Source organism: Phalacrocorax aristotelis, chromosome 2, assembly GCF_949628215.1.
Source record: "Phalacrocorax aristotelis chromosome 2, bGulAri2.1, whole genome shotgun sequence".
Taxonomy (NCBI): Eukaryota; Metazoa; Chordata; class Aves; order Suliformes; family Phalacrocoracidae; genus Phalacrocorax; species Phalacrocorax aristotelis.
Window position 1 is genome coordinate 124,736,376 of NC_134277.1, and position 27,427 is coordinate 124,763,802.

Below are 27,427 nucleotides of genomic sequence, written 5' to 3' on the forward strand. Positions count from 1 at the left end.
GCCTGTCTCTCTGACATGTATTCAACTGCTATATGCCTGTCTTCCTCCTTTTCAACTTACTAAAACCTACGAAGTTGCAAATCTAATCTCTAAGCAGGCACGATGCTGAGGAGATGAGGCACCACAGATATCTGAGGGCAGGTAATCCTGTTTGTCCCCAGAACTGTGGAGGCTGCAGGAAGGACTGGCAAGCTGCAAGAGGCCCTGACATTTGCCCATCGGTGTAAGGACAAGCCATCTCTATGTTATTGTCATTCAGCCCAATGTCTGGGATTTGGTTTTGTTTCATTGTTAAATAAAAGTGGTGGTTTTCCAAGAAAGGTCATTGTAAAATTGGATTCGGGAGCAACCTTTTTATTTCTCAATGTGGAGACAAGTTTTGCTCTACTTCAGGACTCGCAGCTACAATGCAGACAGCTGTCAAGCAAAGGAGACCCTCCACAATGAAGACGAAGAGGATATTAAAGCAACACAGTGGATTTTCAAGGTAAGACAAAATCCAGGGTTATCCAAATGTCCTGAAGGAGGAGGGAAGCGGTGTATCTGGAAAGAAGCAGAAAGGAAGTGTTAATGTCATGTATTACAGCCATAGACTATTTATCACCAAGACATCATTATTCGTGTAGTTTTCCTTTATTCCTGAGCCTCATCCTCTGCCCTCTGTTCCTCGGTGTGTTGCAACCACAGTGACAAGGAGGTGGTGACCCGCCTTCCTGTTAAGTGTCTGCTTTCAAACAACATATTAAACACATCCATCTAACTCATAAAAATGATTCATACTTCATGGAGCCAATCTGTTGGTAAAAGGGTGAGGGAAAACATGTTGTTTCATGATGTGTAGACACTGAAGAGGTCTGCATTTTTTACTGATGCTACCTCAGACTGTTTTTATTGGTAGTTAACAAAAGGAGATATCCCAAAGAAATCAAACGCATCGTAATACTAAAATCTATTTGGGTGTTACAGTAAATCCCCTTTAGTGAACCTGTAAGACTGAACCATTTTCCATAACTAAAAACAACAGTCCTGTATCCCCTAGATTTTGTCAAAAGCCTTAAAGCTGCCTAAGGGGTGAACCAACATTATTTATGGTGAGCACCGTGCTCCTGTGCAGCTCAACAGAGCAAGAGAGACAGGTGCAAGAAACCGTATCTTATTAAAACTTTGGTGCAGAAGTGGTGCACCCTGCTGCGCGGTAGGGAAGAGAATGTGATCACACTCTCTTGGAACCACAACATTTGGGTTTTCTTCAGACTAACAGCACCAGAGTGGAGAGGGACTGACAGCCAGTTGAGGATGTTAGCAGGGTTGGTGAAAGGCAAGGCAGGGGAAGAAGCCATTCCCCATTCCACATCTGCCCTACAGACATTCAAGGTAAAGCAAGAATTTGCTTCTCCATCCCCACCTCCTTAGCCAATTCACATCCATTTCCAGGAGGCCATTTCATTTGAGTTACAGGAATACACTCATCAGAAATCCTAAATTACTTTCACTGCTTTTGCTGAAAGGAAATACTCAGCCTGCTTTGCCACTATCAGGAAACTGTTTCTGATAATGAACCAAGTACACTCCTTTCAGAATTTCATGTCATTCTGTCTCATTATCTGTCCATTTAGCTCACCAGCCTGGGGACTTCTTGGCCCTCTTGAAGGCAAAGGGGGTTTTGTCACAGGTGCAATGGATCCTGAATTTAACCCTTGGTAGTCATACCTTCTGAAACCCATATACTGACTTCTTCACAGGTCATGTCCCTAGTCATTTCTCAGCCTTCCTGTTATTCATCCCAGGTGGATTGTTCCTTTCAGCGTGGTGATAGCTTTTACAGTCTTGCCTGAAATCATAGTTTGTTGCCGAGTCTCTGAGAACATGGTGCACAGGACTGAGTCAGGGACCTCACAGAGGAAAACACATTATTCCTGTGCTCTGTGACAGGATTTATCTGCAGAGGGACCTAAAAGACACAAGGCTCAGGGCCACTTACTGTCCAGAGTTCCTTAAGCAACAGTGCTGCCAGCTTCCGTTCTCCCACTGGCTGGCTGTCCCGTATACTTTGTTCTGTGCTTATGTTTCTAAATGATGTGGCTCCACCAGTGTGGCTGTCATCTCTGGCAGCAGGGACAGCCTGCAGGGACAGCCCAGGAGATGCTCTTTAACCACTTCATGAGCTCAGCTGAGGTGAAATTGCTGTCATGTGGAAGCCTTTGTATGAGGTTGCATGCTCTGGGGGAACATGTCTCCAGAACTTCATAAACTACATCAGCAAATGATCCTTTCACATATGTAATATAAGCAATGTTACTAGTAGTTAATGAGTCTACAAGGACTGTGTTAGTGATAGGAAGTTAGAAAACTTACCCGTCTAGAAATGTGTACGGCCCTAAGGCGGGGGAATTAAAATGAACTGCAAGCTTTACTTCACATAGGAAAGAAATACTTTTCTTTTTAACTGATAGAAAACAAAGGCTCAGATGATTTATATGATTTCCCAGGACTTAGAAAATCGACTTGAAGTTTGTAAGGTTCAAGACCAGTTTGTCACTTACATTCCCAGAAGAGACAAGATCACATCAAAAGCTTTTCTTCTGGTGACATTGAAGCCTGCAGAAAGTTCAGGTTCTTTCTGGTACAATGTTTCTATACGTGACTTTGATCACTATAGGCAGACTATGGCCTTAGACCCATGCATTTGTTTGACTGACAAGGATTTGATCAGACTGATTCCCCAGTCCTCATTAATTCCTATGTTCCCTTCCGCCTTAGGTAAGGTTTTGAATCTGATGCTTCTGAATGTGGGCAGTGGCTGCTTTGAGAGCAAGTTGCTGTCTAATTCAACATGCCAAATAGAAAAAAGTTGAAATATTAAATAAATTGGGATTTTAAAAAAAAGTCTTTCAACAGAACGCTTGAATTAGGTATATTTATTCTTGAACATGCTTTCAAAGAGAAACTGAATTACAAGAAAAATGTTTTTGAAAAGTGGTAGCTGGAGTTCAAAGGCCTTTTAAATTCCCTTCATGACATTTAAATTAACTCAGTGAGTTGTTTATTTCTAATGTCCATTTGCATTTCTTAAAAAGCCTTTCCCTCTGACATGTTTGCATCTTGATTTATAAAAGTGTTAAAAAGCAAGAGTGAATAAACTTTTTATGAGTCTCAACACAAAAATCCAAGAACTTACTTAGTCCAGAGTTAACACAGACATTCTCATGTGCTCTCAACGTACTTTTTGCCAGTTAACAAAATAAACATTACACTGCACAGAGAGATAGTGAGAGGTTGCAAACAGATCACAGTATTTTCCTAATGAAAAAATTTGGCCAAAGTCCCATTACTCAGAGGTCATCGCCATCACTTCCTCAGAAGAGGATGAGAATGTTCTCCACAGAGATGCCACATGTCCATGTTCATGTCCAGGTTACATATGGGTAGGACCCATTTCAATTCCATGACATAATTATGATTTCTAAACATAACAGCTCCATATTTGGTTGGGTTTACATGAATAATAGACCTACAGACCCCAAGCGACTGGGCAAGCGCATGACAACAGTGCCAGGGCACTAATAAGCCTTAATGGTCCTGACCAGCCTCACCCAAGGCCTCACACCACAACCATGGGTCCAGCAGCTCGATTTAAGCTCAGGCCTGTGAGGATAGGAGCTGTGTTGAAGGACTGCTGGCCTCTAGCTGAGTGACAGCCATGTCCCATTTGGTGATAGAGCTGCCTGGTTGAGACCTTAACCCGTACCCTGGGCTGACTGCCTGGCTTGATCTTGGCTGTCCCTTGTCAGTGTGGGCTTGCCTGGTGATTGTGGTACTTGATCTTAACCTTGATCTGGTGGGCTGCCTTCCACCCTGCAGTGAGATTGCCTTATGGTCTGGACCTTGATTGGACATGTCTGTGTCTGTCCTGTTTGCCTTGCTCAAGTTCTATGGGATGGGCTGTGGCTGGTGAGGCTCCTGTCCTACTGGCTGTGGGACCCCCTTGGACCCCTGCACCTTCCCTGAGGCAGCAGCTTTGTTCGTGCTGCTCTCTGGCAAGCAGAATCCTTTCCAGATCCTACTGAGACTTGCCTTACCTATAAGGGCTTGCTTTATTCTGTTCCCCAAGGCACGGAGCAGAGAGAAAAGCATAGTGTGAAATGGGAAGTCGTGTGCCAGGAAGAGAGCAACTATCAAGCCTCCTTGAACCTGTATGCTGAGACCTAAGGAGACCCCAGTTACACCAGCATTGCCTTTCTGCTTGCCAAGTCCTAAGCACTTGAGTTCTGTGTAGGAGACCAGGCAGACACTGAAAAGGCCACAAGCGTGCTGTCTGGGGAACAGCCCAGCTGAAGTGTGGCATCCTTTTTCCTTCATCTAGCTGATCTCAACTCTACAGAAATCCTTCGAGTTTGGAGATGTCAAACAGTATTCCATGAACTGCGTGTAAGGCGGAAGTCGCTCGTGACCATGCATAGCTCATCTAAATTATTCAGCAACTGCTATGAATCATGATTAGTTTGATAAAATAAGGATCCATTCAAAAACAACTCCAGAAAGGTCAAAAATCATAAACGGTGTTATTTACAATGGACATCATGCCAGTTAAAAGACTGCACTGTTTGCCAAGTACTCTGGTGTCTTCAGGTGATGAGTGCTCTGAGTCAGTCCCTCTGAAGTCAGATACTGTCTTTATCTTTTATAAGAGTAGGAAAAGTCCTGATATTAGTAAATATACTTCACCCTCTTCAATCAATATAATCTCTCCCAAGTACATTTGCATGTCAGGAATGTTTATTTTTGTGGAGGCTGTTTTTCATACTTAGTCATGGTAGCATTTGTATATCTTGAAGTTTGTGATTGTGTCATAGGGTGTTAGGAACAAACCAAACAGCAACTTATACCAAGAACACATTCCTTCTGTTCTTTTGAACAGGTGTTGTGCTTAGTTTGACAGGCTGAAACATAGTTTAATAGTCACATTTTATCTAATTCTTGTGTTTCAGATGGGCAGGGGATGCAAACTGTATGGCTGTGGATTGAATCACTTGGCAGCTAACATTCTTCATCTTTGCCAAAATAGTTATTCTTACACAGCAGATGTAAAATTTGAGACATGTTTGATGCTCTGCTTTATTCAGGAGCGATGTTTCAAAGGGAGACAGAATTCTGGGAGAGAAATAGGAGGGTATTTAGGACCACCAAATTATTAGCATCTACTCTTATTGACAACTTCTTTGATAATAGAGTCTACTTTTAGGCAGGGAAAAGAGTGGGTATTTTGCTGAATATTTATAGATTAAGATAATGAGGTAATATCATATGTAGTTGGTTTTAGAGGTATGCAGAATTATTTCTAGGGCAAGCTGGAGAACTTTATCTCTCTTTGTCTTCTCTGCTGGTTAATTTTGTTTTCTTAACATGTGTCCTTTATAATAAGGGCTTGTCTTGTCCCTGAAGTGTTTTTACTAGCTAAGAAAGGGCTACTCCTGCATATTTTTACAGACTGTATCAATCCTTTTGAGACCTGCAGTGTCCAGCAAAACATTGGGGTGCATCTTGTCAGCAGACCTATCAGGAGGATTAAGGCCTGTCAGCGCCCAACCCTGCAAGAGGGGTCAGGTAGAAGCTGAAAGTAGTTTCTCTTGTTTGCAAGAGAATTCCTCCAAGAAAAAGTTTGTTTCATTGATTGCTGCTTTCAGAAGCCGCAAAGTACACCTGAGGCACAGGAGGCAGTATTTCAGGGTTACTCAATACCCAGGTCTTATCAGGGTCAGGTCATCCATGCTGTGAAAAAGACTGTACTAGTCATTTGGGTAGTCAGAGTCCTCCCTTTCTTCTGGTCATCTGAAGTGGGATAACTGTTAGCTTAACTATAGTACTTGTAACTATGGTATGGACATTTCGTCTTTGAACCATTTGCGTTCATCAGAGTACAAATCTGCTCATTGGGTAAAACTCCTACAGTTTTCTGACTAAACAAACCTGTAAGTTGAAAGTAAATAGTACAGGACTGGAATCCAAAATAAACTTTAGTATCTATTAAATAATTATTATCATAGCTAGAAACAGCACAATCCACTACAGGCCATGGTCACCCCAATGACCAGCATCACTGCGTGCTGCATTTAGATGCGCTGGCGTCCTCTAGAGCCCATGTGTCTGAGCTGGGGATGGGGTGTCTGTGTATGTGTGAGCAGAATGGAGTATATAGGGATAGGATTCAAAAAGCCACCATTCTGGAGAGGTGGCCATCAGCAGAAACACCAAATGACATTAGAGATAGGCTTCTCCTTTCATTTGTGAATCACAGACCTGGATGCGCTCCTGTAGTTACACCTCCCTGTTCTGACACAGGACAGAAGAGTGCTTTCTCCTTTGACAGCCCAGGACTTACTGCTGTTGCCAAATTGTGGGAAGTCCGGGTTTAAAACCTTCCCCTGAGGTGACTTGAAACCACGCACATCAGAAGAATAACTAACTACTTACTGCAATGTGTCTGTGAGAAGGATATTAGGTGTCTCTTCCTCCCCTTGTGTTGAAAGCATTCCTTGTTGTGTAGTAGTTTAATATTCCTTGTATAGAGGGGGTGGTGATGCTTTACTGTGCTTAGGGCACTTGCCACACAGGGGTCTGAGATTCAATGAGAAATATGTCAATTTTCCTTTTTAACGGGTATTCAGTGAGGCCCAGAAAAAAACCCACAGGCAGGTCCCTTGCAGCTATATGGGAAAATCATCCTCTTTCCCCTCCATCTGGTTAGCCAGGTCTAAGCCAGGGAGGGCACTTCTGAAAGCTGAGGCTGACAGTCTGCCTCCAGCAGCTAGGCCATCAGCCTGGGAGATCAATCCATGCGAATTCAGAGTGGAGGAAGGCTCTGAGCCTGTTATCTCCAACAGATATGCTAACAGAAGCATTCAGACAGGTATGTCTGTGGGTGTGAGCTGGGTGGTATCTGGAGCTGTGGGTCCCAAATGAAGGGTGATGCACATACAGTGCCAAATCAGTCCCATAACTTCCTTTGACAGATGCAGCATAAATGCTATTTCCTGCGATTGGGAGCATCCTTTGTCCCCGTGAGGCTGCTCCCCATGCAGTATGTTGGCATTTTTTGGATGGAGTGTTTAGATACCAGCTCTGTCCACACAGGGTGAGGGAGCAGGTGCTGGTGCCTAATTCAGCACTGTGGGTCCTGCTGGGAGCCGCGGAGGAGCACAATGTACTGCGAATGGGGCACCTATTAACAGGCTTAGCCCTGAAAGACATGCAACAAGCTACTGGCTTAGCTAGTATCAATGGACAGGAGTCATTTTCACCATTCACTTGGTACTCCTGGGCAGCTTTGCAGAGACCTTTCATGTTTGTTTTGGGGTTTTCTTCTCCCCATGTCTTCTCTGAATATCCTTAGTATACTAGTCTGCTCCAGGCAGCTCAAACCATTAAATATAACTCTTCTAAAAAACAAGATGCTTTAATCTTTAGCACAATACATGAATGTAAGAACAGATGAATGTGGCTTAAGCAGGAATTGTTCTACCAGTTTTTTGTAGTTGTTTGTTCTTTCACTGTGGGGGTGGCTGAACAGTGGAACAGGTTGCCCAGAGAGGCTGTGAAGTCTCCATCCTCAGAGGTATTCAAACCGTTCTCAGCATGGCTTTAGGAAGCCCGAGGGCAGGAGGTTGGACTAGATGAACTGCTGAGGCCCCTTCCAACCTCAGCTATTCTGTGAAACAAAGAGCTCTTCACAGTGTCTTTCTTTTTCAACTGTTCTGCAATTACATGGCATAATAATATTTTTTAAATTCATAAAAGGTTTCTTCTTTTGCATCCAGAAACACTGTTCTGAGAATAGCTGGCTGTCTTGCTCAGCATTGCCTATGAGCCAATAATAGCTGTGCAGACAGCAATCAGAGGGCATTCTTTTGTCAAAGTTGTCAAAATAATAATGTACTACACATTAATGGGTGGATTACTGGCATATTAATAGTGTGCAAATTTTCTAGTCCTCAGAGATAATTTGTACTAATTTGCAATCATGTGTTTTTCCAATTTAGTGATTTACATATTTTACCTTTGAAATAGCCCTAAAACTTCCTTTTTAACTGTGCACCTTTGAAATGGAAAAATGCAGGATCCTGGGCTGTTAGGATATTACTGTCAGAAATAATTTAATGAATACAAAACCCAAAAGATAAACTGTTTTACACTAGTTAGAGAAATTTTTCAGCAAAATAATCTTAGTCTGACCTGAACTACAGAGAGTGTTTTCATTAATATAAGATTACCTTCTTTAAGTGGAACAAAATGTCGTGCTGGTTAATAAATAACCCACTCAGCCTAGTTCTAAATCAACTAATTTGAGATATAGATAACTTCAGATTTACAAATATATTAATTTAGGGTATCTGTCCACCAGCAAGAATCAACAGTTTAGATAAAGGATACTGGGGAAAAACAGCAACTCTTTCTCCCTGGAAGACCATGGAGACCTTCTTAAAAAGGCAACTAGTTTGGGTGAGAGTCAGGAGGAATTGACCTTTACTCCCTGATATGTCTCTCACACCCAGACTGGTGAAAGCAAATGATTCCCAGTAAAATGCAAAACTAAAGTGAAGTACACCACCAGTCCCAGAATGATAAGAAATAAAACAGTTAGTGTTGCTCTGATTTATGGTTTCTCCTAGAGGCCATCATGTGGTAGAGATAACCTGAGCACAGTGTTAACATCACACTCTGTTTTATTTCCAATACACCTCATGTTCAATTGAAAGTGGAATTGTGGTGTGGGGTTTTCTGAGCTCATATTTCTCAGGGATTTCTGAGTGCCAGAGGAGTCCCTAAGTTCCAGAATAAGTGGTGCCCAGATCGCAGGTATCAGCCAGGCCACTCTACTTAGTGAATCCTTCCAGCGACCAGAAAAATGACATGGAGTGCAGTATCATCAAAGGCAGTTCTGGGTGGGAGCTTGAAAATGTCATCTGACCTTTGGTGCTAGGATCAACTACCCCCAAGTCCTTCCTGGCATGGGTTTACCCCACCTGTTCTTTAAAACCTCGGTAACATAGACTCCACGGTCTATGCAGCCTGCTCCAGTTCTTCGCCATCCTACCATTAAAAACCCATATTTAACCTAAATATCCCTGCCTGCAGTTTAAATCCATTACCCTCTGCTGTATATGTACTGAGCATGAAAAGTAATTTACTCCTTCCCCTTGCCTGTTTGTATGCAATGCACGCTACCTGATACACATTTCCCATGAGTGGTGCAAAGACACAAAAGTCATGAATCACATACATGCTTTTTCACAGCAATTTCATTCCACAAAAAATCTGAAGACTCTAGGGGACAATAAATGTTTCTTTCAAGCCATTTAGAGCTTACTCAGTCCTACATTTTGAGGGCCCCTCCTGTGCAATAACAGGACAGCTTTTTACTCCCATCTATTTGCCTCTCTTTATAATCCAAAGTCCAAAGACTGATGCAAAAAGAGATCAGAATATCCTACCACAACTATCCTAATTTCGAAGCCCAGCTCCAGGTTGTTAGGTGACAGCTAGGTGCATCCTCCAGAAAGCAGGTCAAAGTCAAAGCCCCACCAAGCCAGGAAATGCATGGGAGAGACCACCACTCTTCTCCCAGAGACCACACAGGGAATGAAAGCATCTTGTTTATGTACAATATAAGTAACTGTATGTTTCATCACAAGCATTAAAACTTAACTCTGAGGCAGGCAGAACATCATTTTTCCATCAGCCACATCCAAAAGGTGTGCTGAACGGTAACATGGCAATGATCTCTGTGTAGGTGAACTGGTGAAGCCTGGATCACAGTGCGTCTGTGCCTACTTACTGGCTGATGGTGATGTCTGAGGAGGCTTGGCCTTTCCCACAGCCCATCCCTGTGCTGGGCACTGACTCCTATGAGACTTCCAGGAACTTAGATGTTGAGATCTGTAACTTAACAGATCTTCTGTCTACCACCAGATGTGGTTGGAAACAGCTCAGGAGGCTAATTGTCCTCAATATTTTACTTTTAGTGTTACTTTTAAAATAAATCTAAAATACTTCATCAACTGTTAAATGTAAGAACAGACTGCAGCAATCCTAGAGCTGCCCGGTGACACCATCCGAGCAGCAGCTGACGATCTTAAAAAATGGCAGATCCGTTTTCCAGGTTCACTGTTGCAAGCGCTTAATTACTCTCACAAGAAGGATGAAAATTATTCTCAGGAGTCCAGAGATGTCAGGTGTAGGCTGAGGACTTCATACAGAAAAAGGGAAAGGGCACAACTTTGGTTTGTTATTCATTTGGTTCAGTTTGTAAGCACAGCCTAATTTCAGGAAGTAGCTGTGATTTTTTTCTTGTGTAATTTACTTTAGGACTCAATAAAGAAGAAAACAGTTCTTACTGTTCCGTCCACTTCACTGTTTCATCTGAGGATAATCAAGTTAAGAGCAAAAACAGTGGATCTGACTTAGACCAAGATAGGATAAAGTATTTGTTCTTGAACTGCATAATGACTGGCATTTACTATGAGAGGCAGGAGGATTATAATATTTTAAGGTATTCATTTTCTTGCATTGCAGTGCTTGATTTTGTAAAACCTTCTCTTTTTATTACCAAACCGATTTGTTTAAACACAAGCATTCCTCTGGGAGAGATGTCTTCGGGGAAGGGAGTCTCCCTTTAGGGATTCCTTGCCCATCCTGGAGTTTAGTATCCCAAATAAGCTTTGGCACTCGCACCCTTTGTGCCTTCTAGTAGTTGGAACTTGTGCTCAGATTCGCAGGGATACTCAGACTGCACCAGGGGAGTGGCCAAGTAGCTCCTCTCTGTCCCTTTGTCCTATTTTTTAACTGAAAATTCTTCCTCCATTTACTGATCCATATTACCCAGAATTCTGCAGGTCAATAAGTGGGACATCTAAAACATCTAAGTAAGAGGGTTAAAGGGTGTTTCTCAGTTTACATTCAGGTCTTCTGGACAGTTTGACATGAAATAGTTGGGTAGTTCTCCAATGAGAAGACTGATAAATTTAGTCTCAGCCTTAAATGCCAGGGGCGTTTCTTCAAACCAGCATTTCTTTATGTTCACTGAAATTTTTGATTCTGAAAGATGGTTGCTATTTTTATGACAGACTAGCCATCCTCACTGCACTGTTTATTCTGTTCGTACAGACCCTTTGCAGATAAATGCATGCGCTTCATTTAAGTACAACAATAACATCTGCTTGAATGATTTACCTGCCCAACAGTGGCATACTCAGACTCATAAAAAAGCTGTGTTCTCTCAAGTGTCATAGTGGGTTGTAAGCAGACACACTTTAAACAGAAAGAAAAGCCAAACTCTACTAGTTTCCTACCAGCCTTTCCAAATCATGAGGAGAAATAAGTTGGAGGAAGGATAGGCTATTGCAGGCGGGATGCTTTCAGTCCCGCTTTGTCTCTTCTGTGTTCAGTCAGGAGGTAGATTTGACATGAAGTGCAGACAGGAGATTGGGAGGGATGTTTCGTCCACCCAGGAGGAGGACATGGTCTTTCAAAACAGTAGTGTAATGGAGGGAAACCGCCACAAGTGTGGTCTGTTAATGACTTGTTTTGAACAAAGGTGCGTAAAGATGGGATATAAATATAGGTTTGTCCAAATTTCTACCCATCTGGACTGCTGTTCTCCCTCTCTCAGGACACTTCTAGAACCGCAGCAAAGTGCAGTGTATTTCCAATTCCAGGGAAACATGACAGCGCCGGAGTGGCCAGAGGAGAAGGTCCAGCCTGCAGAAAGGCGCATCAGTCTCTCTGAGCATCAGACAGGGGAAATGTGGTTTCACAGGAACACATCAAGGGCCTCCCCCAAAAGCTCAGTAGCTCTGAGGTTTTTTTTCTTCTTTTTTTTTTTATTCAGGTCCTTGTACCTATAACCTGTAACTCAGTAGCTGTGGTATGAAGGGAGATATGGGAACTGATACCATTTGTAAGTCTGCTCCTAAGCCTAAAGCAAGCATGACATTTAGCCAGTAATTTGTGCTGTCTGCAATCACAGTCTCTCTAATCCAGGCATGCACTCCTATATGGGTAAGATCACATAAGGCATTGCTGAGAGAAAAATTAGTAAGAGATTCTGCAAGGCAGCCCCAGGCCTTTCTGCTTACTTCCACAGGGGTATCTAAGTAGCAGGGATAACCTGACCCCTCTAAATCAGTATTTTTAGAGTTGCATTGATAACTTAGTACACCGGGGTAGATGTCACCTGAAGTTTTCCCATTTCCCAAATATGTTCACACCATCTTCTCACCATCATTCTTATCACATCAGCTCCTCTTCCTCCTATCATCATTCAAAGGTCTTTTTAAGATGCTGGAGAAATACTCCTGGTCACCACCTCAAACTAGTCTGCAATGAGACAAATACAGAGTTTGCTCTTCATGCCAGCATCTATCAGCCTAAAACATTCTAACTTCTGATACTATTCTTTTTAACCTCATACTCTTTAGAAGTCTCTTATTGCCTGCTCTTTATTCTTTTGGTCTTATTTTTCAAAGGAGTTATAGTGTATTTTAGCGCTGATGTCTTTTCATGTTCTCCACCACATCCTGTGAGTGAGTTATATTTTCTCCCATCCGCCTTTTAGGCATAATTCTGCCACTTCCTCCAGATTTTCTGAGGACCAAAATCTGATCAAAAGTCAATGGCAGAAGTCACAGTGTCTTCCTCGGGAGTCATGTCAAGCTGGAGTATGGCTGTGCAACTGGGCTTTCAGATACACTTTGAACTACTCTGAAACCTTGAGCTGTTCAGGAACATTGGTTCCAGATTGCCCATTAATCTTGCTTTCTGAATCAGCTCTGGAATATAACTACAAACTACTTTCTATACCTAAAAATGGCAGTCCTGTCAGTTTTGGATTCATCTTTAATTTAACTATATTTATTACTTACCAAGCACCTGTCTGGTTAGGATCCTGTGTAACAATTAGGTTACGTGTGACCCAGAATAGCAGGAACATTCCTGGAGGTCGTGGTTGGATGGGTACCTGTTGAGTGACATTTATACTATGAAGATATTTTTCCTTTGCTAATCATGAAAAGAGGAACATATTTGTGTCTCCAGTTTTAGTACATTTAATTTCCATTATGGACAGAGAAGAGGACCCCTAACAGCACAAGGAGGACTAGTGCTTTGGCACTAATCCTCCACCTTTGAGGTTCCCCATTCAAATTGTAAGTGCACAGTGACACCTTCTGGAAGTTTGTAATGAGAGTTACTGAGCAGCTCCCTTCCATCGTCGGGGGCGGGGGGGGGGGGGGAGATCACAATTTTTTGGATGTAGAACCTATTCTTTTTCTGGTCAACATTTTGCCCAGACCTTTGGTACAGGTTCTTTGATGTCGTCAGGACATACACTAACAGAATGTTGTCCTGATGGGAGAATTTCTTTTTCAATCAACCCAAACCTGTAGGGTTTTTTTAATGATTCCAAATAATTCAGAGCTTTCTGGGGGGAGAAAAAAAAAAAAAAGAATAGAATTAGAAATTTATGTTATCCTCATGATTTAAAAAAATGTATTTGGCACTACATTTTTAACTACTAACATACATAAGGTGAGACTACTAACATACATAAGAATATAGTGAGGCTTCATTTTGCCAAACATGGCAAATGAAATGAATGACATGGTTTCTTAATGCAGACATACAATGCAAAGATTTCATTTTTTGTATGTGTCATACTGCAATTTCTAATTAGACCTTCTTTGCCCAAGCTGCCAGCTTCCTGGGTAGTCTGTCAATCTGCCAGAAACTCTGAGTCACCAAGGATTTTAAGCACATGAGTTGTGCCACAGAACTCCATCCGAGGGCTCACAAACCCCACGGTGCCTGCACGCATCAGCTGGACTGGGGCCAGAATGGGGAGCAGAGCCATCACTGGCCTGACTCCGATGCTCTAAAACCCGGCATTCAGTCCTATTACTGGAAAACATCTCCTTATTTCTAATATTTAATTCCACCTCAAAATTTCTCTTTAAGCTTCCTCTTCCTTAGAAGTAGCAAAGATGTGATATGTAGGAGTGAAAAAGAAACAGATCTGTGAGTGGAAACAGTGGAGTAGAGACTGACTGATATAAATACTGAGGCTGAGAGTTTTGGCAGAACATGTATCTGGGATTGACCAACCTGAGAAAGTACATCACCCTAGAAAATAACCTTACGGTGCTGGAATAATTAGCAAAGTACTATGCAGAGCCATCAACAGCAAACAATTCTGGCTGCACTGGCATCTAAGCCAAGTCTAAGCATTACAATAACTTTTCAAGCATTAGTCCTAACGTAATGCCATTACAGGTTTTAGCATAAGACCTCGAGGAAGATTAATCCTCCAGCAAAAGACTAAGAGAAACCCTATGCTCTACGTATGTCCTACTGAATGGTCATGTTTTGACAGTGTGAATGACATGGCATCGGGAGGAACTGACTTACACATTTGGGCTCATACAAAATAAATTCTACTGGAGAATTAACACACGCTATTAACGTTTATGAAAAATGAAGGACTAACAGGCATCGCCATGTGTGAGATCACTTAAAGCCCTGTGGAGTCCATGCAGCTCTCTGGTTAGTTTTACATGTTTGAAGACTCTGTTTTATTCTGCCTCCCATCAACATTGAACCTACCTCTTCCAGTTGAAATCAATTACTAATATATGCATTAAGAAAAGTTACTTACACCTGTATGTAACTAATGTTGAAAGAATACAAATATTTAAAAGTTCAAGAAAGCTGTTTCCCATAAGATCACCAGCATTACGTTCACTTCAAAATGTCGTTACCTAAAAGGCATTTTTTGAATATGCATATATATTTACATTTTAAGCTTTTATTAAGGACTAAGATAAAGAAAATACTAGAATACTGCTGAGATATATATATAAAAATCTAAGTCCAACTAAAGTTCCTGGAAACTCATTTTACTTCTGAAAATACCTCCTTTCCCAGAAAAGCCTATCAGTCTTCAAAGTGATTTGTAACAAATGCACTTTCATGTCAATGAACATAGTTAAAAATGGCTTCCTACTTTCTGTTTGAATTGCTCCCTAATTCACTATGAATCCTCTCCATTCAGTGGTCTAGAAACTCTCTAACAACTGAAGTGAGCAGGAAACACTAAAATAGACTAATACCCATAAGCCGCCCTACAGATGTGTATGACCTCTCCTTGGGCAAGGAGCAGGAGTTCAGGCGTGAGGCCCAGCAATATGTCCTAACACCTTAAAGCAAAACAGGCCCCCAAAAGGCTAATATGTGCATTATGTCACTCCCTGAAGTGTGATTGCAAGAAAGTTGAAATACAATATCAAAATAGAGATACATGTTCTATATTGCCTTTCTTACAACCTGTTCTTAACATTATCAATGAGAACAAAAAAATTACTGTACAAGTTTGTAATAGTAGTAATAATAATAATAACAACAACAATAATGTTCTACCATTCTGTGAACAACAATAATAGGTTCCTTCTTTCCCACAAAGACAAAATGAGGAAAAGATATTAACTAGACAGATCTGCAGAAACAGAGAGGCTGGAGTCTAAGAAACATACAAAGGGACAATATTAAATAAGAAAGGCACCCTCAGATAAAGTCACTCCTTTCTGATGTAGAATAAAACTACTGCATGCCGGATAGACTTCCCTCCTAAAAGCTTATCAGTAGCTTATGTAGACTTCATGCGAAGTATTCAGGGAAGTCTAGTAATGAGATTTTTTTTTTCTAATGCCTTATATAGTAGTAGCTAATATAAATTTTTTTAATTGGTGATTTAATATTTGGCATGTATGTTACAAACAGGTGTTTGTATGGGATTATGAGGTAATTTTATTAAATACACAGTTCACATGTAAACACTCCATTTTCCATAACCTATTTTTTGGAACCAAGACCCAAGCCCAATACTCCCATGCCTAACTCACTTGTCAAGATGTTTCCATTTTGCTTTCTTGCTGTTGTAGCCAAGTTGAATTAACCTGTACAAAGTAGGGCAGCAGTGGGGACTAACAGTACAGTCGTAGACATGCACGTGCAGAGCAAGCTACTCTGATGACTGAGGGAATTTTCTTTCACACGTGACAAATGCATGCTCAAATTCCTTTTAGGCAGAGGAAGCGGTTCAACCTCTGTCTCTCAGCTCTTAAAGTCCCTCAACTGTAAACCCCATTTCAACAAAGTCCAAGCACTTGTTTATGCAGTTCTCTTATGCAGCTGGACATCAGCCCACATCCATTAGTCAGGGAGAAGGAAGAAGATGATGCCTATTTTACCAATTTTCAGAGGACTTTAGGACTCCAAGATGCTCAGCAGTTTCAGGATTTAGGTAGCTGCATACATATACAGTAACACAGATGTACCTGCCAACAAAGCCAGGTAGGGTTGCCTGCAAACACCAAGCACTGGAAGATGCTCAGCTTAGGTGGCTTTGTTTATCTAACTGCATTCATGCTAGGGAACAGGAGCACCATCAGTTTATACAATACTATGTGCTATCACTGTGCATATTAATGTTGAAAAAACTAGCCATTTTTAATAAGGTGTTAGTTGATCATGATGCTCCTGAGAGAAATACTAAAGATGCAGCAAGATCATACCTTCCAAAGGGGTTACACTGTGCCAGCATTTTAAACCTGCCTTTGCCAGAGCACTCCTGCTAAGATTTAGAAAGCCACCTGGGACCATAAGTCTAGAGGGGGCTTAGGGGAGCCACATCCACTCACTGGTCTGAGAAATGACTACCCTTCTTGGCAGAGTGACTAGGAGCTGGATTCAAAGGCCAGTGGTGTTAACAGGTGTTTTGATCTTGGTCTCAGGACACATGAAGAACCACCTTGGTACACTTACTGAGTCTTTCTTGACTTTTCTCTGCAAAGGAGTGAGGCGGTATCCTAATTGTCAAACCTGTAATACCTCCATAGGTCCTGTCTGGGCCTTGACAATTGTAAATCAGCACAGAAGCGTATTTAACATCTCAGCTATGTGCTTTGTGCCATGACCAAAAGGGCAGAGATTTGCAGAAGGGCTCCTTGCCACTGGGTAGGAGAAATATGAAGGGGGGGGGGGGGGGGGGGGGAGGAAATCAACCATTCTATTTTTCACTCCCTCCTGGGAACATTGCCCAGCTTCCACCCTAGTTCACCTTTCCAAACAGACCTAGGGGAACTCTCTGCTGCTAAGCAACAGCAAGCTCTCCTTATGTGCAGGAATGGCAGCTTTCCCTGCAGGTCTCAGTTCTAACAAGCACCTTCTGCTGGCACCAAGGGCACCACAGCTGCGTTCGCCAAGTGCTGCAGCAGTGGCTTTGGCCTTCAAGTGTGGCACCATCACCATGGGTAGGGCTTTCTTCACACTATGCAGACTTCAGTTCCTCTCTGTCTCTTTGATATCAGGAGATTGGTTGTAGGCCAGAAACGGGGAGGATGTTTTATGAAAATACAGAGCCCTGACCAGGAACAGGCAGAAATCACCACTAGAGAAAAGGGAGGCAGAGCTCGAATTGCAGCGATTTCTGTCTATTCCTATTCCTGGATCACGCCCTGGCAGGGTGGCTCCATCTCTCCAGGACCATGACAATCAGCAAGGAAGGCTAAGATCATGCTGCCCTGCCGCTTGCAGACCGGAGTGGGCTCGCTGAGCTCGGCGGGAGGCGGCGGGGGGGAGGCGGCGGGGCGGTTCAGGACCCTGGACAGGGCCGGGACGGGGCGCGGCTCCGCGCCCTCGGAGGGGCCCCGCCCGCCGCCGCAGCTCCTGCCGCCGGCTGCCGTCGGCTTTCCGGGAGGGGTCGGGGTTTGGGTTTTTGGCGGGGGGCGGGGGCGCTCTTTGCGTGGGTTGTAAGTGGCCAGCCCCGTCCCCGCGCTCTTCTGGCACTACGTCCAGCCCTGAGCCCGAAGGGGCACTGGCTTGGTACGAGGTATCTCCTCCACTCCGCGCCTAAAAGGCCGGCTGAGAAAAATTAAAAGCAGGGAGCGTGCCTGCGGGGGGAGGGTTGGGGGGGAGGGGGCAGCCCCGAGCACCCAGGGACCGACCGGTGGGGGTTCAAGTCTGCACGGTGGTTGAGGGGCTCCCCTCGGGGCTGGGCTGTGCAGGGCTCCCGCCTGCCTTCCCCGATAATGCTCATTTCGTGTTTTCTTTTTCTCTCTTTCTCTCTCCCCCCGCCCCGTCCCCCCGCTCCCACACCTCCCCCGCACGCCGCAGCCTCCGAGGCCCGCCGGGCCCCTCGCCCCGCTGTCAGCTCTGCTCTCCAGCCCTTTCCTGCGGCCGCAGCTCCCCGCCCGCCGGCCCTGCCCGCGTTTCGTCTCGGCGCCCCGTCGATACGCCCCGGGGCCCCGCTTCGGCCCCGCGGGCTCGGTGCCGCTGCCGGCCGGGAGAGGGGCGGCCGGCCGCTGCCCGCTCGCCGCCCTGCTGCAGGGCCGCTGGGCTCAGCCTCTCCCGCCGGCCCCCGCCCCGGCCCCGCCGCCGCCCAGCCGCCTCCCCCCGGAGAGCCGGAGATGCCCGGCGTGCCACGGAGCCGCGCCGCCGCAGCCCCCCGCTGCCCCCGAGCCACCCGGCGCTGTGAGTACCGCTCGTGGGGCTGCGCCCGCCCCTTCCTCCTCCTCCTCCTCCCCGCACCGGGGAAGCCGCTGTCCGCCCACGTCCCCCCAGCCGGCACCGGCGTGAGAGTCTCGGGCGAGCTCCCCCGGCTGAGAGCCCCGGGCCCCACGGGCAGAGCCCGCCGCTCCCCATATGCCATCCCCACCGCTCCCCGGGTCCGCTGCCTCCAGCACGGCGGCTCCTGCAGCCGCCGCGCTCCGCGCCCGGTGCACCGGCGGGGGGGGAGCAGCCCCGACGGCGGGGGTGCCCGCCAGCGCTCCCGGGAACTGGGAGTCCAGCTCCGGGAACGCGCAGGGCGTTCATGCACCGCCTCAGTCTCGGTTTCACGGGAAGACCGTGTCGCTCTGCCCGGGGACGGCGGTGACACAAGCCAATCGCAGCCGTCCCGTTAACCCTTGTCCCGCCGACGGCTGCGCCGCGTCCTGCCAGCCCCCAGGGACCGCCCGGGGCGGGGGGGGTGGGGGGAAGAGGGGTGCGCGGTGTTATCGGTGAGATCGTCCCCAAAACGCGTCGGTGCTGGTACGGGGGCCGCTGAGAGGGCCGCCCCGGGGTAACGGGGGGAGCCCCGAGCTGGCGGCCCCCGCCCGCCCTCCCTCCGCCGCGGGGCCGGGCCCAGGCCCGCCTTCCCGGGTCCTCGCTGCGCGGCTGCCGCAGCCCGGTAACTGCATCGCGCCCGCTGAAACGGGGGAACGACACCGGGAGAGCCCGGCAGCGCCTCTGGAAGACGGGAGGCGGCCCGGCGGGGGAGGGAGGGAAGATGCATCCCTGCAGTTACTTAACATGCAAGCGCGCTCCAGCCCCGGGTTTATAAGCACGGCTCTCGTTTAAGGCATCCTCGAGCACTAAAGCACCAGCACGGAGCCCCGCGGCGGCATCGCCGCCCCCTCAAGCCCTTCCCACCCTCCCCTGAGCGCCCACACCCCCACCCGCACACGCACGCTCGCACGTCGGTTCCTCCGCCGTCTCTCCCCCCGCCGCCGGCCCCATGGCTCCCCCCGCGCCCTCCCCAGCCCGCTGCCGCCGTGGGGGCGCGGCGGCGGCCGCTCCCGTTGCAAAGCGCCCCTGAGCGCCGGCGGCCCCCGGTGCTCGCCTCCCCGGGGGCGGCCCGCCGCCAGCCCGCCCCGTCGCGCCGGGGCCGGGGAGGGGAGCGCGGGCTGCCGTCCTCGCTCCCCGTCCCCCCTCGCCGGGCTCCGGCCACGGCGAGCGAAGCCCACCCGCGTCCGCGGCCGGCATCGTGAGACCAGCCCGCGAGGGCCGGGCGCATGCGCGGGGCGGCCGAGCCGCCGTCCCCGGGCGCCCAGCCCGCCGCCACCGGAGGGGAAACGGGCGAGGACTCCCGGCGGAGCCCCGCCGCCGACACCGTAAGTACCGCTCGGTCCCGCCCGGCGGCCGCCGAGCACCGCGGCACCGCGCCCCGGGCAGGCGCCGGATCGTTACCGGTGGCCGCGACCTCCGCGCCGCAGCCGGGGCCGCCCCGGGACGCGACGGGGCTGGACGGGACGGGGGGTGCCAGCGTTCGGCCCCCGTGGCCGGGGAGCCGCGTCCGCCCCACCCCGGGGGGAGCCGGCGCTAAAGGTGCTTCCCGCCATCTCCCGGAGGGCCGGGAGCCGCCAGCCCCGTCCCCGCACCGCCCCGTCCCGTCCTTCCCCACGGGTCCCCAGCGCAGGGCCCGGTGGTACCGGGATGACCCCCGGCCCGGGAGCGAGGGCACGACCCGCTCCCCCGCCGCCGCCCGGGGCGGGATCGCGCCCCGCTCCGCGCCGCCTCCCTCGCCCCGGTGCAGGTGACACCTGGACTGGGCTCCCGCCGCGCTCCCACGGGCCCTTCCTCCTCTGTTCACAAGTGGGAATGAAGATAAGGCAGCATCCATCCCCCCCCCCCGCCCCCTCGCGAAGGGAGCCCCGCAGCCCGGCCCTTCTTGGGGCCCTCGCAGAGTTGGGGAGCTGAGGGGCGGCAAACAAGTGTTTCCGTATTGACTCTTCCAGCATCAGCTGCCACTTCATGCGTCCTCGGGTGAGAGAAAGGGCTCTTCGTGAGCTCTCCCATTAGTTCACGTCAGTAGGTAAGAAAAAGCAGGTAATGAAAATTGGACACAACTGCAGAAAGTGAAATAAGATTATCCTTGTCCATGCCAGTAAGAATTACCGTAATTTAATACCGATGTAATTTACTCGATGCAACCGTGCCAGTATTTCATTTTGGCTATTGAAAAATGTAAGATCGAAACTTTTCGCGCAGTGCCGTCGGTATGACGTAACGGCGAGGAGCCTCCTCGCACCTCTGTGCCCGCTGCCCAGCGCTCTGCGGAGCCGCGTGCCGTGGTGCCCGTTACGCCGCTGCTGTACCACAGGACCAAAAACCAGTAACCGCCAACTCAACGGAACAAAGCACCGAGCTCACTGTCGGCTAGGAGAGCCGGGGCTGTGCTCAGGTCACAGTTAGGAGTGTCTTTCCAAACTAAGAGCGCGTTCAAGCCAACTGAATGTAAAACTCACACTATGTTCTATAAAATGCTTCTAAGATGAGACAACAGTTACTTTATTTGCCCCCTACTTTCTTATCTGCTCCCCACCGTCGATACTTATTTTGATATCTGTACTCTAGGGTCCCAGAGAGTTAATCGCGGAAGCATCGCCTCGGCTGTTCAACGCCTCTGTATCCCTTGGAAAGAGCAGTGCATGTCTCTCAGCCTAAGCAGTGCTTTTTGAGGGCTCAGCTTAAAGTACCAGAAAGGAGGTGGCAGAGTATAAGGTCTGCGTGGCTCTCGGAGCCCAGGTCACAAGCTGATGAACCCGAAGCAGAGGCAGCTACCAGTCCTCAGTCGCTTGTAAAAGTTCATTCCTCTTACTGTCACTAGAAGTTATCCCAAGGGGGCAGCAGGTCTTGGAAATACTGCGGAGATCTCCTAGCATTCAGAAGCAACGGAGTATTCTTAGCTCAAGGTTCACGGCTGTGAACTTTCTGTTTGTGGGCACGTTTCAAAATCTGTCATGGCCAGGTGAAGCAGAGTAGTCCAGAGAGTGTCACGCCCTAAATGAGAGCATGCCAAGCCAAATGCTGACCTTCCTTCAGCTTTAAATTGACCTTGGCGATCCCCCTCCTGGCTGACGCTGCTCCCTTCGGCACCGTGGCCAAGCTCGGGAGGCAGAGGGCGGCTCCCCGGGCGCCTCCCCTGCCAGGGCAGGCAGATACCAGCGTAGTACACTCCGAAGTGAATCGCGACAATCGGAATCAATAGGAAACGGTATATGAATCACTATTTAATGCACTCCAGGGTGAGTCATCCCGATTCAAACCAGCTTTCAGACCAGTACAATGTCAGTCAGCTCCTCGCACAGTTCGACATGAGTCAGATCTCAGCACCGAGTACAATATGAAATGAGTCACCAACTAACACAGCGCCATGTGACTCCAATACCCAGTGCGAGTTGTCAGAGCTTCTGTGTGATATGAGTCACTTCATAGTACAGTAAAACGGGCTTTCTGGAGACCATTCATAATTAAGCACGATGCAACCAAGCACTCAGCAGGAGATGATGGGAGTGAGCAGAGCAATCTGCTATGTGCACTAGTTTCAGTGTTTGCATAGTAAAGAGGTTTGTAAGAATATTAGGCTAGAGGAAATCTTTTTATTGTGGTTTTAAAGCAAGCTGCATAAAAATAACTAGAAGCAAACCCTTCCTCTGACATTAGAGCCAGCCAAAGCAGGCCTGAAGCAGTGGTAGAACTCCCAGCACTGGAGAAGCCTGGGGTTTATTTTGTTTAGTTTTGCTTCTGAGACAGCTGATCGGGCAGCGTGAACTGACATACGCCCACCGAGGCTGACTCCAGCTGCCACGGCAGACAAGGCGAGTGATGCCGACCGCCTGTGCTGTGCAGAGGGGAAGGACTTGACAGTGATTTAACTTAATTGCAGTTTGCAGTGACCTGGTTTGTGAAGGGGATGGTCAGCATGGGATGAAGTTATATCCATCCTTGCATTTGTACTGCTCTATGGTCATAGCACCCACGTAAACGGCTGGACCGGAGCGACAGGTTGCAGTTGTTGCTATTTCTATGCATCTGGTGAAAAATTCTCTCGTGTCATTCCTGCATTACAGGAGAAATAATGACAGAGAGCGACCCTGCTAATCACATGTCAGAGTAATGTTTACAGTGAAGTCTCTTGTGATAAAATCCAAAGTAATTATTTTCAATACTACCAGAGAAAATATAGGGCATCCCTCTAAAGAAAGGGAAAAAAAAAGCACAGAAATCCCACTGAAACTGCAAGTAACTGCATGTCTTAACAAGAAAGTCAGATTTTACTCAGAAAAATACTTTAGTGCAGGAAGCTTTTTTGCAGACAGCAGGCAGCCAAATGTGCAGCACTGAATAGCAAAAAAAAAAAGGAGCGGCAGAGATCTAAGGGTTCACCCTTGGTAGAAAAATACATCAGTTACAGGTGACAAGATCAAGGCACCATTACCTGGTACTATGTGTGTGTGATACATTTTCAGCCATTGCTTTTGAAACGTAAAGCAATGCTTTAATCTGAATAGATGAGCCCAGCTCCTCTGAGGTGCTGCTCCTCTGGAAAAATAAATTCAATAAAACAGGTAAAGGCACTCAATTTCTGGATGTTTTACATAAAAGCATCCCAGAATTGTTATTTAAACTCATAGAAGGATACTACTTTCTCTCGCAATTTTATCCACTGAAGCCTTTGACAGACTCAGGTGCAGCAGTGACATAAGACGCTGCTTTATTCTGTGTGGCTGCCAGTCTCCTCTCTGCTAACCTCTGTCTTGCATTCGTAAACTCGCAACCATTTCAGTCACCCCGCTACAAGATGCCAAACCTCCAATTATACATAAAAAGAAAAACCTTCCGAGGAGCTCTTGCTCTTAGCTCACCGAGCGGGCAATCCAATAACTACGCCTAAAGCATGTGCGTATGTGTGGGTGAGCTCATTAACATATATTATAATTCTTCTCTATCTAAAATAGTACACTGCTTGATGCAGAAAGCCTGCGTGTCAAATTTGTCAATGAAGAGGAAGAAGCACGAGCATCAAGCTTCCCATTCATATTTCAGCTGACAAGAAACTGCCACAGGCTTTAGTGGGAGTACGTTGCAGCCCTAATTAATTTAGAAATCTAAATTAATAAAAATATAGATTCAGAGATTGCCTTTGAGCTCAACCCCAGTTGCAAGCCTCTTACGACATTAGTAGAAAGGACAGAATCTCTTTCTTCCAACTCGCTGGTTATCGTTACTGGCAGGGGGAGGTATCCAAAGGGAGAGCAGCAATTGCGAGAGTTACCTAACCTCACCTAAAGCTCGCCGAAACCAATAGGTGGTTTTCATTGTTTTCATGGAGTTTGGATCAGGCCCAAAGTATTTACTGAAAAATAACTGGACTGTGATGATCCACATCTGTGCACTCACACAAGCTGTCGGGTAGCCTTACAGCGCAGGCCTTCACAGGCTGCGTGGTGACTGTGGGAGCTTCGTGCTGCGGCCGTGCAAGTCGGACCCAAGCACAAGTTAAGGCTGGCACACCTGCCTAATTGTAACGTGCGCAAGGAGTGCGCATTAGGTTTAAGTAACAATCTTTGCACTTCGAACTGTGAAAATGCCATTGTGCTTTAGCATAAAATGAGGATTAAAGTATAAAAGCTTTGACTACAACCTTCTTTTCTATGTATTGTGTTTGGGGTTTTTTTATTTGGTTGGGGTTTTGTTTTAAATTTGACATTTGTAGCTTAGAATTTAAACATTCCTCCTTTGGGAAGGCTATTTTCTTTCTTGGCAGCACACCTTTCTTTCTATTGAGAGATTAGCAAATACTATAAATGTTACAATTAAGCCAAATATCATCTGAGGGGCTTTTAACCAGGGAAATGATTTTCACTCCTGACCTTCACAGTCCTTTGCATTCATAAGGTGAGATACAGAAACGCCTCATAATCTGAATGTCAGATAGGCATGCTTTGGAGTGGAAAAGGTATGGTGCCGTACTTATTCCAGTACCTCATACATGACTCTTGAGGCATACAGTAGTTTTTCCCACTATTGTCACAGTTCACTTTTCAGATGCTTGCTTAAATCCCTGGACTTTTTTTTTTTTAATTACTTATTAGCATTGAGTAATATGAGCGTGTTCCTTTTCTATGAATCATAGATGCTACTAGTTGGATAAGAAGCGAGAGCATGTGCCGTTATTTCTCCTCTATTTTTGGTTCATTGCTTTTTAGGGATATTTTTATAATAGACTAAATTTGTGATCATTACATAGAAAAGGGCCTCTCTCTCTCTGGGAGATCCAGAAACTTCACACCTAGGTATCTGCATAGATGCTATATTACATTGACTTCAAACAGAGAACCAACCAGAGACAAGCTGATAACCCAACTCCTACTCCCTTTTCTTAATTATTTAACTGGTGCTTTCCATGCAGGATACGGACAGTTCTGTGGATTCCTCCAGGCAGGACCCACTGTGCCTAGACAAGTTTCTTTATGTTTCAATGTGCTGATTAACATCGGGAGTGGAGAACATGGCCCTTCCAGAAGACTCCAAGGCTGCAAAATGGATCCAACTCTACACAGATTGCAGGTAGTCAGAGGAGACTTGTAAGTGGCCAGTCACTTGTAAGCAGTCAGAATAAACTTCCTGCAGATGCAGATATGATCATGTAGGACAGTCTTCTGCACACAATTTAGTAGTTTGGAGATATTTTGTACATAGCTGAAAATAATCACCAGGGATGGATCAGGATCCTGCGTGGGCTGGCGTGGTCCTAAGGAGCACAGGCCAGCTGGGTGTAAGAACTGCACACTAAAGCACAATTCAGAGAGTCCCATCAGGCCTGTCAGCCTGACCTTGGTAGCGGGGAAGATTATGGAGTGGTTCATCTTGAGTGCCATCATATGGCACATACAGAACAACCAAGTGATCAGGCCCAGCCAGCATGGGTTTATAAAAGGCAGGTCCTGCCTGACCAGCCTGAACTCCTTCTGTGACCAGGTGACCTGCCTAGTGGATGAGCAAAAGGCTGTGGTTGTTATCTACTGGGACTTTAGTAAAGCCTTTGACAGTTTTCCACAGCATTCTCTTGGAGAAACTGGCTGGTCATGGCTTGGATGGGTGTACTCTTCTCTGGGTAAAAAACTGGCTGGATGGCCGAGCCCAAAGAGTTGCGGTCAATGGAGTTAAATCTAGTTGGCAGCCGGTCACAAGCGGGGTTCCCCAGGGGTCAGTATTAGGGCCAGTTCTGTTTAATATCTTTATCAGTGATCTGGATGAAGGGATCGAGTGCGCCTTCAGTAAGTTTGCAGTAGACACCAAGTTGGGCAGGAGTGTTGATCTGCTTGAGGGTAGGAAGGCTCTACAGAGGGATCTTAATAGGCTGGATCAATGTGCCAAGGGCAACTGTATGAGATTCAACAAGGCCAAGTTCTGGGTCCTGCACTTTGGTCACAACAACCCCATGCAATGCCAAAGGCTTGGGGAGGAGTGCCTGGAAAGCTGCCTAGCAGAGAAGGACCTGGGAGTGCTGGTTGACAGCCGGCTGAACATGAGCCAGCAGTGTGCCCAGGTGGCCAAGGCGGCCAACAGCGTCCTGGCTTGTATCAGGAATAGCGTGGCCAGCAGGAGTAGGGAAGTGATTGTGCCCCAGTACTTAGCACTGGTGAGGCCACACCTCAAATGCTGTGTTCAGTTTTGATCCCCTCAGTACAAGAAGGGCATTGAGGTGCTGGAACGTGTCCAGAGAAGGGCAATGAAGCTGGTGAAGGGTCTGGAGAGCAGGTTTTATGAGGAGAGGTTGAGGGAACTGGAGTCTGGAGAAAAGGAGGCTGAAGGTAGACCTTATCGCTCTCTAGAACTACCTGAAAGGAGGCTGTAGTGAGGTGGGTGTTGGTCTCTTCTCCCAAGTTACTAGTGATAGAGCGAGAGGAAACAGCCTTCAAGCTGTGCCAGGGGAGGTTTAGATTAGATATTAGGGAAAACTTCTTTACTGAAGGAGTGGTCAGGCATTGGAACAGGCTGCTCAGAGAGGTGGTGGAGTCACCATCCCTGGAGGTATTTAAAAGCCGTGTAGGCGTGGCACTTCAGGGCATGGTTTAGGAGGCACGGTAGTGTTGGGTTGACGGTTGGACTTGATGATCCTAGAGGTCTTTTCCAACCTTAATGGTTCTATGATTCTGTGGCTCTATGATCTGGTCCAGCCAACACCACCACTACAAGGACCTTTGCAGCACAAATTCCTGTTGCTATCTGGACACTGACTGACTGTCCTGTTCAAGGATTCAGCTCCCCCCAGTGACTTGATAGTACCAAAATCAGATCCAGTTGACTACCCACACACCAGGAGAATAGCACCTTTAGTCCTTCCCTAACCATATTAACCAGAAAGTTGTAGTTTTTCTATTAAATTATGGCTACCCAAGCCCTCATCAAACAGGTGTAGGTGTCTCTGACAGTGCTGTCATCACTTTGGGCAATCAAACTGATATAATTGGACAGAGAGATAGATTTCATGTTATAGCCAGCAATTGGCTAAAACCGTACCCGGGCTGGGGTTAAACAATGGTAGAGGTTAATGTCCTTTGGTTAAAGGTATCTCACCTCATTCCATCAGTAGTCTAAATGAACTTTTGGATTCCTTAGAAAACACGTACAAGATAGCAGTTCATCTCCAGTTTTTAAATCCCCTGTGTTTTCTTAAATCCGTTTTCAAACAAGGCACATATCTGGTCCAGACGGTGGGGACACGGAAGGCAGACCCCAGTTCTCAATGCGCAGAGAGCATCCAGCACTGAGGGTT

At 46.8% G+C, this 27,427-nt stretch overlaps 1 protein-coding gene across 2 annotated transcripts in view; it reads left to right on the top strand.

The window, feature by feature from the left end:
- The first annotated feature begins 364 nt into the window (after nt 1-364).
- Nucleotides 365-27,427, top strand: part of RGS20 (regulator of G protein signaling 20) — a 42,012-nt gene continuing 14,949 nt past the window's right edge. Inside the window, exon 1 of one of the 2 annotated variants that reach the window (XM_075085020.1) lies at nt 365-487. In XM_075085020.1, coding sequence (XP_074941121.1) covers nt 365-487 — 123 coding nt within the window. Of the gene's footprint in view, nt 488-19,877; nt 19,977-27,427 lie in introns of those variants that run through there. The other variant, XM_075085019.1, reaches the window with a different exon arrangement.